General features: G+C 44.2%; 1 protein-coding gene across 3 annotated transcripts in view; it reads left to right on the top strand.

Moving 5' to 3' along the window:
* Positions 1 to 12,136, top strand: part of KCNJ16 (potassium inwardly rectifying channel subfamily J member 16) — a 58,804-nt gene extending 46,668 nt beyond the window's left edge. For all 3 annotated transcript variants that reach the window (XM_073606908.1, XM_073606906.1, XM_073606907.1), the window contains exon 2: positions 9,065 to 12,136. In XM_073606908.1, the coding sequence (XP_073463009.1) occupies positions 9,118 to 10,449 (1,332 nt within the window). In that variant the 5' untranslated portion in view covers positions 9,065 to 9,117 and the 3' untranslated portion in view covers positions 10,450 to 12,136. The remainder of the gene's footprint in view (positions 1 to 9,064) is intronic.
* The last annotated feature ends 4,174 nt before the right edge of the window (positions 12,137 to 16,310 follow it).

Here is a 16,310-nt window from a genome sequence, read left to right as displayed (position 1 = left end):
GCACAAATTATAATAGTTAATACAGGATTTATATAGTGCCAACAGTTTGCACAGCGCTTAACAATATAAGATCACCCCCCCCAAAAAAAATTCCCCCTTCTAGCACAAATCCCCCCTCATTCCAAATCCCCCCTTTCAAGCACAAATTCCCCTTTCCTATGCCCCATCCTAGCACAAATCCCCCCCCCCCCCCCCCGGAAAAAAAAAAATTTGCCTCTACCATATTACTTTTATAGCACAAACCCCCAAATCCCCCCTCCTAGTGCAAATCCTCTTCTCCCATCCCCCTACCAACACTAATCACCCCAAATCACCACTGCTAGCACATCTCCCCAAATTCGCTCTCCTAGAACAATTCTTACTCAGCAGGCCCCACCCACTACAAAAAAAACTACAGGAGGGGGCGGAGACAACACCAGTCAACCTGCACAAGGAGAGAGAACAGAGCTGTGGGAGGGACTCACCAGGACCCACCCACTGCAGAGAACTTCAGGAGGGGACGGAGATCAGACCAGCCCCCTTGCACAAGGAGAGAGAGAGAGAGCAGGGCTGTGGGAGGGGTCAGGCAGGCTCCACCCATTACAGGCTACCTGCAGAAAACTACAGGAGGGACTGGAGACCAGACCAGCCCCCTTGCACAAGGAGGTTGAGTAGCGCTGTGGGAGGGACCCAGCACGCCCCACCCACTGCAGAAAACTACAGGAGGGGGCGGAGACCAGACCAGTCCGCTTGCATAAGAAGAGAGAGCAGAGCTGTGGGAGGGACTCAGTAAGCTCCACATACTACAGAAAACTACAGGAGGGGGCGGAGACCAGACCAGTCTCCCTGCCCAAGGAGAGAGAGAAGATCTGTGGGAGTGGTCCAGCAGGCTCCACCTACTACAGTAAACTACAGGAGGGGGCAGAGACAAGACCAGTCCCCCTGCACAAAGAAAGAGAGCAGATCTGTGGGAGGGGCCCAGCAAGCCCCACCCGCTACAGAAAACTACAGGAGGGGGCGGAAACAAGACCAGTCCTCCTGCACAAGGAGAAGAAGCAGCAGTGAGTGGTCTTTATTGCAGGAAGTCTCACGCTGGATTACTACACAGCTCTGGAAGAAATACACAAATCGATTGCGGAAGAAGTCACATGACCGATGGATTTATTACCCCGGAGCGCTAAATGTGAAGTTCTCCTTTAATATCATAGGTCTTTTAAAATCTGATATAAAAAAAAAAAATGATAATCCAGCTGCATTCCCGAAATTCACCCAGAAAACGTCTAATCTGCGTCTCTCGGCATCTTCTGGTGACAGATCGCTGTCTGTACCGAGGAATAATTGGTTTCTATATTGGGTGCCCCCCCCCCTCCCCCCTCCACCCCTGGTTGAGCCGTACAGCTGCAGATTCTGAGCGATGTCATCAATTAGAGAAATGTTTCATCTTCTTCTCTCCTCTCCAAGTCGGTGGGGGAATTCACAACTTGAGAACTTCTTTTCAGGAAATTTGCTTTTACATTTTTACATTTTGACATTTTTAAATCCTCCCTCCGGCCCCCCTCTCCAGTCTTTTACCGGCTCCTCTCCTGGACTGAAACGGCTTCCTCTCGTTTCACTGCACACGGTGAGCTTCTCACAATATGCACCAGAAGCTGCTGCAAGTCAGAGAGAGCCCCGCCCCATTTCCCTGCATCATCAGCCTGACTGTCCTTGGCCCCGCCCCTTTCGTTCATTAGGTTTCAGTTCTTTCAATCATGGAGGCTCAGCATCACATGTGGGCGGTCTGCATGCAAATACAGCCTGCCTAGGACCGCCCACTCCTCCAGACTGACAGCCACTCATCAAGGCATTTTGATAATTGCAAAACTCCTCCCACTGCTTGTATGAGGACTGAGGGTTCTTGAGAGGGGTGCTGAGGCAGGGTGCTTTAATATTTTTAGGAAGCTATGTACAGCTCCCAGCCGGTCCCTCCCACCAGCCATGATCTGTCGGCATTGCCTAGAGAAGCGCAGAGACCAAGTGGTGACATCACTGGGTCTAAAATAGGTATGTAATGAAACAGAAGGTTTTGTTTTTTTTTAACAATATCATTATCATGTTGATGAATAATAACCCCCGGCATTGTCAGTGGATGCAAAAACAACCCCAGCACTGGTATCAGTGGACACAATAATATCCACCGTCATTAGTATCAGAGGATGCAATAATAACCCCCAGCATTGGTATCAGAGGATGCAATAATAACCCTCAGCATTGGTATCAGAGGATGCAATAATAACCCTCAGCATTTGTATCCAGTGAATGCAATAATAACCCCCAGCATTGGTATCAGTGAATGCAATAATAACCCCCAGTATTGGTATCAGAGGATGCAATAATAACCCCCAGCATTGGTATCAGTGAATGCAATAATAACCCCCAGTATTGGTATCAGAGGATGCAATAATAACCCCCAGCATTGGTATCAGAGGATGCAATAATAACCCCCAGCATAGGTATCAGTGAATGCAATAATAACCCCCAGCATTGGTATGAGTGAATGCAATAATAACCCCCAGCATTGGTATCAGAGGATGCAATAATAACTCCAGCATTGGTATCAGAGGATGCAATAATAACCCCAGCATAGGTATCAAAGGATGCAATAATAACCCTCAGCATTTGTATCCAGTGAATGCAATAATAACCCCCAGCATTGGTATGAGTGAATGCAATAATAACCCCCAGCATTGGTATCAGTGAATGCAATAATAACCCCCAGCATTGGTATCAGTGAATGCAATAATAACCCCCAGCATTGGTATCAGTGAATGCAATAATAACCCCCAGCATTGGTATCAGTGAATGCAATAATAACCCCCAGTATTGGTATCAGAGGATGCAATAATAACCCCCAGCATTGGTATCAGAGGATGCAATAATAACCCCAGCATAGGTATCAGTGAATGCAATAATAACCCCCAGCATTGGTATGAGTGAATGCAATAATAACCCCCAGCATTGGTATGAGTGAATGCAATAATAACCCCCAGCATTGGTATCAGAGGATGCAATAATAACCCCCAGCATTGGTATGAGTGAATGCAATAATAACCCCCAGCATTGGTATCAGAGGATGCAATAATAACCCCCAGCATTGGTATCAGAGGATGCAATAATAACCCCCAGCATTGGTATCAGAGGATGCAATAATAACCCCCAGCATTGGTATCAGAGGATGCAATAATAACCCCCAGCATTGGTATCAGAGGATGCAATAATAACCCCCAGCATTGGTATCAGAGGATGCAATAATAACCCCCAGCATAGGTATCAGTGAATGCAATAATAACCCCCAGCATTGGTATGAGTGAATGCAATAATAACCCCCAGCATTGGTATGAGTGAATGCAATAAAAATCCCCCGCCATTGGTATGAGTGAATGCAATAATAACCCCCAGCATTGGTATCAGAGGATGCAATAATAACCCCCAGCATTGGTATGAGTGAATGCAATAATAACCCCCAGCATTGGTATCAGAGGATGCAATAATAACCCCCAGCATTGGTATCAGTGAATGCAATAATAACCCCCCTCATCGGTTTTAATGGATGCAATAATAACCCCCCTTATTGGTAACAGTGAATGCAATAACAACCCCCAGCATTGGTATCAGTACTATTAACCCCCTCCACCACAATGAGGGTCACTGGCAGTAAAATGTAATAACCCCACCCTTCTGCATTGGTAGTCAATGATAATGAAATAGCTCATGGGCCACATTTAGAGGGCTGGAAGCTTCACCTTTGCTCTTTTCCCAGCAGCTAAATTACAGTTTACATACACTATATTACCAAAAGTATTGGGACGCCTGCCTTTACACGCACATGAACTTTAATGGCCTCCCAGTCTTAGTCCGTAGGGTTCAATATTGAGTTGGCTCCGCCCTTTGCAGTTATAACAGCTTCAACTCTTCTGGGAAGGCCGTCCACAAGGTTTAGGAGTGTGTCTATGGGAATGTTTGACCATTCTTCCAGAAGAAAATTTGTGAGGTCAGGCTCTGATGTTGGATGAGAAGGCCTGACTCACAGTCTCCGCTCTAATTTATCCCAAAGATATTCTATCAGTTTGAAGTCAGGACTCTGTGCAGGCTGGTCAAGTTCCTCCACCCCAAACTCGCTCATCCATGTCTTTATAGACCTTGCTCCTTGCTTTGTGCACTGGTGCGCAGTCATGTTGGAACAGGAAGGGGCCGTCCCCAAACTGTTCCCACAAAGTTGGGAGCATGAAATTGTCCAAAATGTCTTGGTATGCTGACGCCTTAAGAGTTCCCTTCACTGGAACTAAGAGGCCAAGCCCAACCTCTGAAAAACAACCCCCCACACCATAATCCCCCCTCCACCAAATGATTTGGACCAGTGCACAAAGCAAGGTCCATAAAGACATGGATGAGCGAGTTTTGGGTGGAGAAACTTGACTGGCCTGCAGAGTCCTGACCTCAACCCGAGAGAACACATTTGGGATGAATTTGAGTGGAGATTACGAGCCAGGCCTTCTCGTCCAACATCAGTGCCTGACCTGACAACTGCACTTCTGGAAGAATGGTCAAACATTCCCATAGACACACTCCTAAACCTTGTGGACGGCCTTCCCAGAAGAGTTGAAGCTGTTATAGCTGTAAAGGGCGGAGCCAACTCAATATTGAACCCTACGGAGTAAGACTGGGATGTCATTAAAGTTCATGTGCGTGTAAAGGCAGGCGTCCCAATACTTTTGACAATATAGTGTATATAGTACACTATAGAGGAGTTCCCCTTTAAGGCGGCCACAGAACACTGAACCCCCCACCTCGGTAATTGGCCAACCAGTAGCTTGTGATTTAAGCTGATTTATTCCCCGATGTTTGCGGTTCTTTCTAAATAAACTTTGCTTCAACCAAACAACATGAAAACAATTAGAACGGCGAATGTGTTTTCCATTTCAGATCCCCTCCGTCTTTTCTGTATTTGTTTTCTGCATGTTAGTCGTGGACGCTTTGCGGCAAAAAAAAAAAAAAAAAAAAAATGAATGAACTATTCCAGTCCTTACGTGAAAAGAGCGCCGCGCAGAATATTCTCAGCGCAACGACGCGCTAATCTCTCCGATGTGTACCGCCAAACTGATCGCCTCCAGCAGCACCTTTACATTCCTTTAACCCAAGAAAACTATTATGGTTTTATAACGATTTTAATGAATTCCTAAAGAGTTCATATCCTTTAAAACAAAAGCTACACATATATTTTTATAAACTTTCTTGTACCAATTAACATTTAGATACATGATCAAGAAGTATGGGTTATCTAAAAAGAAACCATAGCAGGAGCTGCTCGCTTTAAGGCAGGCTCTGTCTAACTGAAACTTCATAGGAAGCTGTTTAATAAAGGAAGAGTCATTGTGATGGTTCATTCACTTGTATATGAAAAAAAAATCAGCTTGATCTATTGAGGTCTGTAAACCTCATGCTTTTATCAATAAAGGAGTTAAAGGATGATGTGGATACCATGTGAAAAAGAGCCCAAAGCGCCACCTGCTGGCTCAAAAGAAGGTTTTAAAATATTAAAGTGGATCTTCATGGTTACCTTCATGGGTTTTTTTTTTTTTTTTTTAACCCCCGTTTACCTGGTTCCGGGCATTTAAGGTACCCACCCGCTCAGAGGATCCAGTGTTGTCCTGATATGATCCGCTTCTCTTCTGCCTCACGCTCGGTCCCGCGCCGCCATCTTTTTACATGACGTCATCGGGAAGCTGGCGGTTCAGCCGGCCCCCTCCTGATGATGGACCGCTAGGCCCACCCCAGTCTTTCTTTCTAAGTGAAGGACTATGCCCCCTGGGATATGTGATGTACATTGCCCAGGAGACACAGAGGTAGGGCTTTTTTTAAGCGGGAACGCGGGGGAACGCCGTTCCGGCACCTCCAGCACTGAAAGTATGTACTGGAAAGGGGTGCTGGAGGGTCTGTTGATGTTTGCTGCTGGGGTATCTATTATCGCTGGTGGGGATCTGTTTTGGGGTGGGTGCAGGGGCGGACTGACCATTCGGGCTCTCGGGCACTGCCCGAGGGCCTCATGCCACTATTGGGCCCCATCAGGGTTGCCAGCCTCAATAATACCAGGGACAGTGTATAAAAATATGTGTTTTTTTAAAAAATCCCAAGATTATAGCTGCCCCGCCTCTCCAGTACCTTTTCAGTGTGTGTATGTGTATTCTGTGTGTGTATATTGTGTGTCTGTGTGTATACTGTGTGGCCCCATAATCTATTGCCTGGGGGCCCCATAATCTCCTATTGCCCGGGGGCCCCATGAGTTGTCAGTCCGCCCCTGGGTGGGTGTCTATTGTTGCTGGGTAAGTCTACTGTTGCTGGTGGGGGGAGGGGGTCTTATCTTGCTGGGGGGGGGGTCAATTGTTCCTGGGTGAGATCTACTGTTGAGGGAGAGGTCTATTGTTACTGGCTGCTGGAGAGTCTATTGATGCTGGCTGCTGAGAAATCTGTTATTTCTGCTAGGGCTCTATTGTTGCTGGGGTGGTATTTTGTTGTTGGGGGTCCATTGTTGCTGGGGGGAAAGTATTTTGTTGTGTGGGGGGTCCATTATTGCTGGGGGGGGGGACTCTTTTGTTGTGTGGGGGGTCCATTGTTGCTAGGTGGAAAGTCTTTTGTTGTGTGGGGGATCTATTGTTTCTGGGGGATCTATTGTTGCTGCGGAAGGTCTATTGTTTCTGGGGTGGGGTCTATTGTTGCTCATTGCAAGGAATGTTTTAATATCTTTCTTGTTTTTATTAGCAAATTTCATAGAAATCACTGAGTAGCACAAAATACTCGGTTCTGTATTCCCTGAAAGGTGCTGGGAGAGGGTGGAACCAAGGGATGGTGCTCAGAGACGGGTCGGGGGCATAGATGAAGTGTGACTCAGAAGGGTGGAGTTCCTGCACCTATTCCCTGAGGAAAAAAGCCCTGCACAGAGGTCAAGGTGCATGTCAGTCACCTAGGCGAGTGATGTGCATAGGGGAGGGGGGGATTGGGTGCCAATGGTTTCCTATTTATAAAGGAAATAAGAAGAAGCCCAATTTGCACAGCGGAGGGGAGGAGGGGTGGATAGGAGGCAACATCATATTGAGGGTGGAGATCTGCTTTAATATGCAATATTGTTCATGTTCTTGACAAAAAAAATGTAACCTTTTTTTTAATCCTGAAAAAAAATAGTAATAATATATAAATATATTATATCTTTTTTGTTTGTTTATTTTTTGTATTATAATAACATTACCTTTTGTATTTTGAATAGATAGAAGACTAGATTTTGTTTTATAATACAGATAGCTACAGTTGAACTCTACAAATTGATTGGATGTGACCTTTGTTGCTAAATATCCATTACCCCTTGTATTGAACCAGGGCCTTTGCCTGGTATTCATGACCTTTCATAGAATAGTGATGGTTGACCCTCATATAGAAGAGAGCCTTTGGAAGTCTTTTCACACACAGCGTTAGCCTCCAAGCCACCATATTACATTGTAAGGGCAACATCTAAAGACATTGACTTAGACATCACCATTTTTCATCCCCACCTATTGTATTGAACCAGGGCCTTTTCCTGGTATACTGATGGTTGACCCTCATATAGAAGAGTCATTGGAAGTCTTTTCACATGCAACATTAGGCTCCAAGTCATATTATATTATAAAGTCAACATCTCCTAAAGACACTGAATTAGTCAACATGAGATACACCCCATTTTCTGCCCACCCATTGTACTGAACCAGGGCCTTTTTATGGTATACTGATGGTTGACCCCTATATAGAAGAGTCATTTTCACACGCAGCTTTAGGGCTCCAACTCACCATATTACATTACAAGGTCAACATCTCCTAAAAACACTGAATTAGTCAACATGAGATACACCCTACTTTCTGCCCACCCATTGTATTGAACCAGGGCCTTTGCCTGTTATTCATGAGCTTTCATAGGATAGTGTTGGTTGACCCTCATAAAGAAGAGAGTCATTTGAAGTCTTTTCACATGCAACATTAGGCTCAGAGTCATCGTATTACATTACAAGGTCAACATCTCTTAAAGCAAGGGGTCTCAAACTGGAGGCCCTCCAGCTGTTGTGGAACTACAAGTCCCATCATGGCTCTGCCTATGGGAGTCATGCTTATAACTGTCAGCCTTGCAATGCCTCATGGGAGTTGTAGTTCTGCAACAGCTGGAGGGCCACCAGTTTGAGACCCCATTTTTAAAGACATTGACTTAGTCAACATGAGATACACCCCGTTTTCTGCCAACCCATTGTATTGAACCAGGGTCTTCTCATGGTATACTGGTGATTGACCCTCATATAGAAGAGTCATTGGAAGTATTTTCACATGCAACATTAGTCTCCGAGTCAACATAATACATTACAAGGTCAACATCTCCTAAAAACACTGAATTAGTCAACAAGAGATACACTCCACTTTCTGCTCAACCATTGTATTGAACCAGGGCCTTTTCATGGTATACTGGTGTTTGCCCTCCATATAGAAGAGTCATTGGAAGTTTTTTCATATGCAACATTAGGCTCAGAGTCGTCATATTACACTACAAGTTCAACATCTCCAAAAGACACTGAATTAGTCATCGCGCGATGCACCCCATTTTCTGCTCACCCATTGTATTGAACCAGGGCCTTTTCATGGTATACTGATGGTTGACCCTCATATAGAAGAGTCATTGGAAGTCTTTTCACATGCAGCGTTAGACTGCATCATCATATTACAGTAAAGGTCAACATCTCCTAAAGACACGACTTAGTCAACATGACATACACCCCATTTCTGCCCACCCATTCTATTGAACCAGGGCCTTTGCTTGTTATTTGTGACCCTTCATAGGATACTGATGTGATGGTTGACCCTCATATAGTAGAAATTATTGGAAGTCTTTTCACATGCAGTATAAGGCTCGAGTCATCATATGACATTATAAGGTCAACATCTCCCAAAGACACTGACTTGGTCAACATGAGATACATCCCATTTTCTGCCCACTACTGTTAAATACTAACAACAATGCATTTCTTTTCTTTTATAGGTCTTAAATGAATAGAGAACTGTTTTGGTGGAAAATTGACATTTGACATCAAGATGAGCCACACCACTGATGCTTGGAGGCTTGTAAACAATAAAGAGAGCACCTGGCACCAACACAGTGTAATATGCAAACGGTCCTTCCAGACCCGCTTCATGCAGAAGGATGGTAGCTGCAACGTCTACTTCAAGAGTATCCTTGGGGAGTGGGAAAGCTACGTGGTGGACATTTTTACCACACTGGTCGATATGAAGTGGCGTCACATGCTTATCATCTTCACCTTATCATACATTCTGTCGTGGCTGTTGTTTGGCTTCATCTTCTGGATGATAGCTCTCCAGCATGGAGATCTAAGGGACATGGATATAGTTCCTTGCGTTGACAAAGTGCACACATTTGTAGGGGCGTTCTTATTTTCCTTGGAGACACAAACAACCATCGGTTATGGATACCGCTGCGTAACAGAGCAGTGCTCCTTCGCGATTATAATGGTAACCATCCAGTCAGTATTAAGCTGCATCATTGACACTTTTATAATTGGGGCAGCAATGGCCAAGATGGCCACGGCCCGCAAAAGAGCACAGACTATCCGCTTTAGTTACTTTGCCCTTGTAGGGATACGGGACGGCAAACTGTGCCTCATGTGGCGTGTTGGTGACTTTCGACCAAACCATGTCGTTGAAGGAAACGTACGAGCTCAGCTTCTGCGTTATCATGAAGACTACGAGAAAGGGATCACCATGGAATACAAAGACTTGAAACTGGTGAATGACCAAATAATATTGGTTACACCAGTCACTGTAGTCCATGTTATTGACCAAGACAGTCCTCTGTATGCTCTGGATCGTAAAGCTTTGGCTGCAGATAGATTTGAGATCTTAGTTACTTTCATATACACGGGTGACTCCACTGGAACATCTCACCAGTCTCGAACATCCTACCTTCCACGGGAAATCCTCTGGGGTTTCAGGTTCAACAATATCTTGGAGGCCAAGAAGAAATATTACAAGGTGGACTGTGAGCAGTTTGAGGAAATGACTGAGTACTACGCCCCATTTTGTAGTGCCAAACAGCTGGACATAAATGCCATGCCTGCTAGTCCAACCACAAGCTCAGCGTCCAATCGGTTCACCTTAGAGACACCTCCAAAACCAGCACAGAATGTGTTATCCAGTATAAACAAGTCTTCAAGCCCAATGACCAACGTCTTACACACTTCTGAATCAGCGGACTCTATGCTTAATGATTTATCTAAAGTAGCGTCCACAAGTTCGATGCCCAATGGGTTATTTAATGTGTCACATAATATGGCAAGTGTGACATCTCTTGGTACTATAGATGACAATAAAGAAAACTTAACAGGATTCAACATAATACAGGACATCTAGGACAAGTCCTATCAAAGGGTCTTCAATACTTTGAGTAATATGTAGAGTATATATTTGAGTATAACATTTTTGATTACTATACCGTAAAATTGAATCATGTATTGAGTATTTGAGTCCTTGTTACTTGACACCTTGTAGGAAAGCTCCAGTATGTTAGCCATGAATAATATTATTCCAGGGCTTTTTTCTCAAAGAATAGGTGCAGGTACTCTCCCCTTTCGAGTCACCCCTTGTCTCCGCCATCTACCCACCTCCGAGCACTGTTCCTTGGTTCCACCTCCTACCCACCTCCAAGCACTGTTCCTTGGTTCCACCTCCTACCCACCTCCGAGCACCATTCCTTGGTTTCCCCTCTTACCCATCTTCCAGTACCACCCATTTTAGTGAAAACAGAACCAAGTATCATTTTGTGGTGCTAAGTAGCTGGATGGAATTTGTTACCAATAACAAGAAAAGCAATAAAATCGATCCCCTGCAATAATAGTCCTCATCAGCAACAATAGATATCCCTGCAGCAATAGATCCCTCTAGCAACAATAGACCCCTCAGCAATGATGGACACACTGCAACAAAATACCCCCCCCCACAGCAACAACAATACCCCCCACCCCTCAGCAACAATAGATATCCCAGCAGCCAGCAAACATCTACACTCCATTGCCATTATATACATTCAGTGATGGAGGTGCCAGAACAGCGTTCCGCCAGGTTCCTGCTGAAAAAGAGCCCTAGTCCTAGCAAAAATTCTCTTTCTCAGGTACTGGAATGAGAGAAGATCAGGAACCCACAAGCACAATATAGTCACTGGATAATAACTGGTTTCAGAAGACTTTAATGTTACCAGACCGGAGGTGGGCAACAGAACCTTACTAATCATTACTGTTATTAGATCTGATTTATCGGAAATCAATATTTTACTTTTGAGCAAATATTAACGGGCCAAATCACCTCTGACTTAATATATATCATAGAGACTTTACCAAACATCAATTACCAGTTCTGCCGTCCATATACAGCCATTACACAGGATTCGCCCTCTCTTCATTGGACTTTCCTTCCATTTGCATCCGAGAGAAGACAACAGGAACATTAAGGCACCCATTTTAAGGCAGGGACATTGCTGGTACTTTCTAGCTGCCATGACTGTCCTTAAAATCCAACTCCAGCCCCCCTTTTTATAAAAACTCTTTATATATACCCCAAATCCTGTAGGTTTCTGGCTGGTCCATGGAGATCATAGGTCCTTCTTCTTCTCTGGCAATCTGGCTTGTGCTGGAGACTGACTGGATCAGTTACTGGTTGTGCGTGGGTGATTGTGTGGGCAAATATGAAGAAATGTCTTCCAGTAAGTCGTGCCCAACGGTAGGTGGTGGCGATGGACCCTTTTGGGGCTTGGGCTAATACCTTTTCGATTTGGCCTTATGGTCATTTCAGCATGTAGACTTGGATAGGAAGGAAAGAGGGCCCGATGCCCAGAATAATGCAACTTTCGATGCATGGTTCACATGACGTTTATTAAAAGCAGCAGCATGTACATCAAGCCAACGTGTTTCGGGGGAGGTCAGGCAATGTGTTGCCTCTGCATCTAAAGCAGGCAGTCTGCCATTGTGAAATCTCAAATTAATATATCCATTTTGGAAACCATTCCCATCCAATAGCATGTAGCAACAGCCCTGAACAAGACGGAGTCCTTTCCCTCTAAAACACGTTGGATGGATGTAAATGCTACTACTTTTCATAAATGTCATTTGAATCAAAAGTTGCATTTTTCTGGACACTGGGCTCTCCTTCTTTCCTATCCAAGTCTACACGCTGAAACGACCATAAGGCGATATCAAAAAGGTAGCAGCCCAAGCCCCAAGAGGGTCCAACGCCAACATCCGTGGTTGGGCAAGACTTACTGGAAGGGATTTCTTCCTATTTCCCCACAAACTCACCCACTCACGACCAGTGACTGATCCAGTCAGTCCAGTGTGGTCTCCAGCACAAGCCAGATTGCCAGATGGCAATAGCAAAGGCTAGTCCATTCACATCATGGGTCCTTCCCTGGCTACATAATGACATATCCCCAGAGGGCAAGTCCATGATTCTCTGGGTTCACAGTAAGTGGGCAGGATGGCGTTGGATGGGCCAGCACTGAATGAGTTTGCAGAAGATAACGTTGGAGAGAAGTACTGCACTTAAAGGCACATGAAGGGGGAAAGTCCATAGCCTGCAAACATGAAGGGTTACAAATATGAACACCTTCCATGAAGGAAATATCATCATTAGGTGACCTCTTACGTGTTTCTGTAAAATAAAGATGAACTTTTGAATGCCATAAACCAAATTTTATTCATATTTATGGCTTTTTTATTAGGTTAATCTCCACTCTTGTTGAAATTAAGAGTGGAATCTCATATAGCCACAAAATGGGTTGGGTTGGAATGGATGCAACTCCTTCATATTGGTCCATGGTTTAGGAATGGGATGTCCAGCAAGTTCTAATAGGTGTGAGGGTCAGGTGTCCACAAATGTTTGGTTCACCCTCCCTGGAGTACATACTGCTTCATGCTCCCTCCTGTGCTGGCTACATAACCAAAAGCCTGGACATTGGCCCATGTGGTCTTTCATGAAGAGGATGTTCAGAATTAAGATTGCCAGATCCACTTCTTCTGCAGAGATGACATGACCAACTGCCTAGGCTTTTTGGTTCTTGGGTCAATGCCAGAAGAAGCCTAGAGCAGCATTTTCTCCTGGAATGTTCCAACAAGGAGCTCACATATGTTCTACACATAAGCTGATATAGGTCCTAACCGTCCACATGCAGGGTCAGCGCATTTTGAACATTCATTGTCTTCTTCTTGAACATATGTGAACAAGATCCTGCAACTATACGGGTAAGATGTATGTATGCAGATAAACCATTTGATCATTTTCATGCATATGAATTTGGCACTATCATAACTATGTATTATATTTTTAGATCTTGCTCACATGTACTCCTGAAGAAGACAATGAATGTTCGAAATGCGTTGAGCCTGCATGTAGACATTTCTAACTGACCTATTTCAACTGATGTGTAGAACATATGTGTAGGACATATGTATTTGTGTGATACCAGAAATATCTAAAATGACCTATAAAGTCCTTAGCTACACAATTTTTGGTTCTTTCTACATGTGGGCATGTGTGGACATGGAACTTCCTGCCTTGTGACTAGTGTACATCAAAACAGAAATGACCAACAAACCACTAATGAAATATGATTATACAAGGGGTCTTCACAAAGTTTCTGCACGTTTTTATATTTAATAGGATTAAAAAAGTGTGGAAACTTTTTGAAGACCCATCGTATGAGAAGCTCAATTGATGAGCATCCTCATCCCCCCCCAAGTAAGGTTGGGTGTGCTATGGGTTACACTGGGCTATATAGGTTTGTATGGAATCTGAGCATTATATCACTATGTCACCTTGAGGAAGGGAACCTCAAGATCCGAAATGTTGAAACGTGTATCTGGAGTTCTGGAGACTTCACATCTTCTGATGCTTTATAAACTGACCATACATAACTACATAACTACCCATGCTGTCAGAATGGCACCTGGAGGACAACTACAGAGACATACCCAAATCCACAGCTCCACTCAAGACATGCCCCTCCTGTACATGGACAATATAGGTGCTAGCTACTGTAGTCCGTCTCCACTCACCTATCAGAAATATGAAAAAAATGTATCAGCCGCACTCCACTTTTAGCTCCTCTTGCTGTAATTATTAGTTATCAAAAAGTGACTGCATGCAAGATTGTCTCCACCTGTGAACCAACCTTAATTGATGCGTTTCACCACTCCTGGCTTGCTCAAAACGATGGGGGAAATCACAAGGGTGGTGAACCCAGAGGGCGATGGAACAGACGGAGAGGTGATGGATCCTACCAAATCAATGGATGTGATATGCTATATACAGTCACTATGCTATGTACAGTCATTATGCTATGTACAGTTATTATGCTATGTATAGTTAGTATTGATGTCACTGTATGGACATTTATTGTGATTTGCAGGTCAATACCCATTAAATGCACATTTTTTACGATACTGGAAGGCTTTTTTTTCAGAGAGGACAGAGAACGTACGTACCATTGTTAGGGATGAGACAAGCTGAGAGTTTTCATGTCTACTAAATTTTGGTGAAAATGCATTAAATACAATAGGGTAAGGTGACATTAGGGTGGTTTTAGGGGCTTTAAATGTCTCCTGAGGGTTACAGAAGCTCTTTTTTTCCACTATCCTGGACCTATCCTTGGCCCCTACTACTGACCAGAGGCACTATTTAATTTTTTTACTACCACTGACTCCCAAACCTGAGGCTTTTAATCCCACTGAAGCTGGGGCATTTTCTACTCACACTTCCCACAATGTGGCCCCCCTAAAGGACAGCAAACTGGCTCTTTGTTTTGAAAGTCTGGAGACCCCAGATATAGAGGAATCGGGGCCTCTTTCCTCCTGCTGGTGACCTCTCTAGTGATATAAAGATCTATATAGAGGAATCAGGACCTCCTTCCTCCTGCTGGTGATCCCTCTAGTGATATAAAGATCTATATAGAGGAATCAGGACCTCCTTCCTCCGGCTTTTGATCCTCTAGTGATATAAAGATCTATATAGAGGAATCAGGACCTCCTTCCTTCTGCTAGTGACTCCTCTAGGGATATAAAGATCTATATAGAGGATTGAGGACCTCCTTCCTCCTGCTGGTGATCCCTCTAGTGATATAAAGATCTATATAGAGGAATCAGGACCTCCTTCCTCCTGCTGGTGACCCCTCTAGGGATATAAAGATCTATAAAGAGATATCAGGACCTCCTTCCACCCGCTGGTGATCTCTCTAGTGCTATCTAAAGATCTACAGTGCCTTGAAAAAGTATTTATACCCTTTGAAATTTTCCACATTTTGTCATGTTACAGCCAAAAACGTAAATGTATTTTATTGGGATTTTAAGTGATAGACCAACACAAAGTGGCACATAATTGTGAAGTGGAAGCAAAATGATAAATGTTTTACAAATAAATATGTGAAAAGTGTGGGGGGTACATTTGTATGGCGCCCCCCGGAGTCAATACTTTGTAGAACCTCCTTTCTCTGCAATTACATCTGCAAGTCTTTTTGGGGATGTCTCTACCAGCTTTGCACATCTACTTTCTTCTTCTTTGTAAAATATCTCAAGTTCTATCAGATTAGATGGAGACCGTCTGTGAACAGAAATTTTCAAGTCTTGCCACAGATTCTCAATTGGCCTTATGCCGCGTACACACGGTCGGACTTTTCGTCTACAAAAGTCCGACAGCCTGTCCGACAGACTTCCTGCGGACTTTCGGCGGACTTGCAGCAGACTTTCTAACGAACGGACTTGCCTACACACGACCACACAAAAGTCCGACGGATTCGTACGTGATGACGTACACCGGACTAAAATAAGGAAGTTCATAGCCAGTAGCCAATAGCTGCCCTAGCATGGGTTTTTGTCCGTCGGACTAGCACACAGACGAGCGGATTTCGGGGTCCGTCGTAGTTACGACGTAAAGATTTGAAGCATGTTTCAAATCTAAAGTCCGTCGGATTTGAGGCTGAAAAAGTCTGCTGAAAGTCCGGAGAAGCCCACACACGATCGGATTACCAGCCAGCTTTAGTCCGTCGGCGTCCGTTGGACTTTTGTAGACGAAAAGTCCGACCGTGTGTACGCGGCATTACAGTGAGGGGAAAAAAGTATTTGATCCCCTGCTGATTTTGTACGTTTGCTCACTGACAAAGAAATGTCTATAATTTTAATGGTTGGTTAATTTTATAAGTGAGAGACAGAATAACAACAAAAATAACCAGA

This window comes from Aquarana catesbeiana, linkage group LG12 (assembly GCF_042186555.1).
Source record: "Aquarana catesbeiana isolate 2022-GZ linkage group LG12, ASM4218655v1, whole genome shotgun sequence".
In the NCBI taxonomy this organism is placed as follows: Eukaryota; Metazoa; Chordata; class Amphibia; order Anura; family Ranidae; genus Aquarana; species Aquarana catesbeiana.
This window is presented reverse-complemented; position numbering and strand designations above follow the sequence as displayed.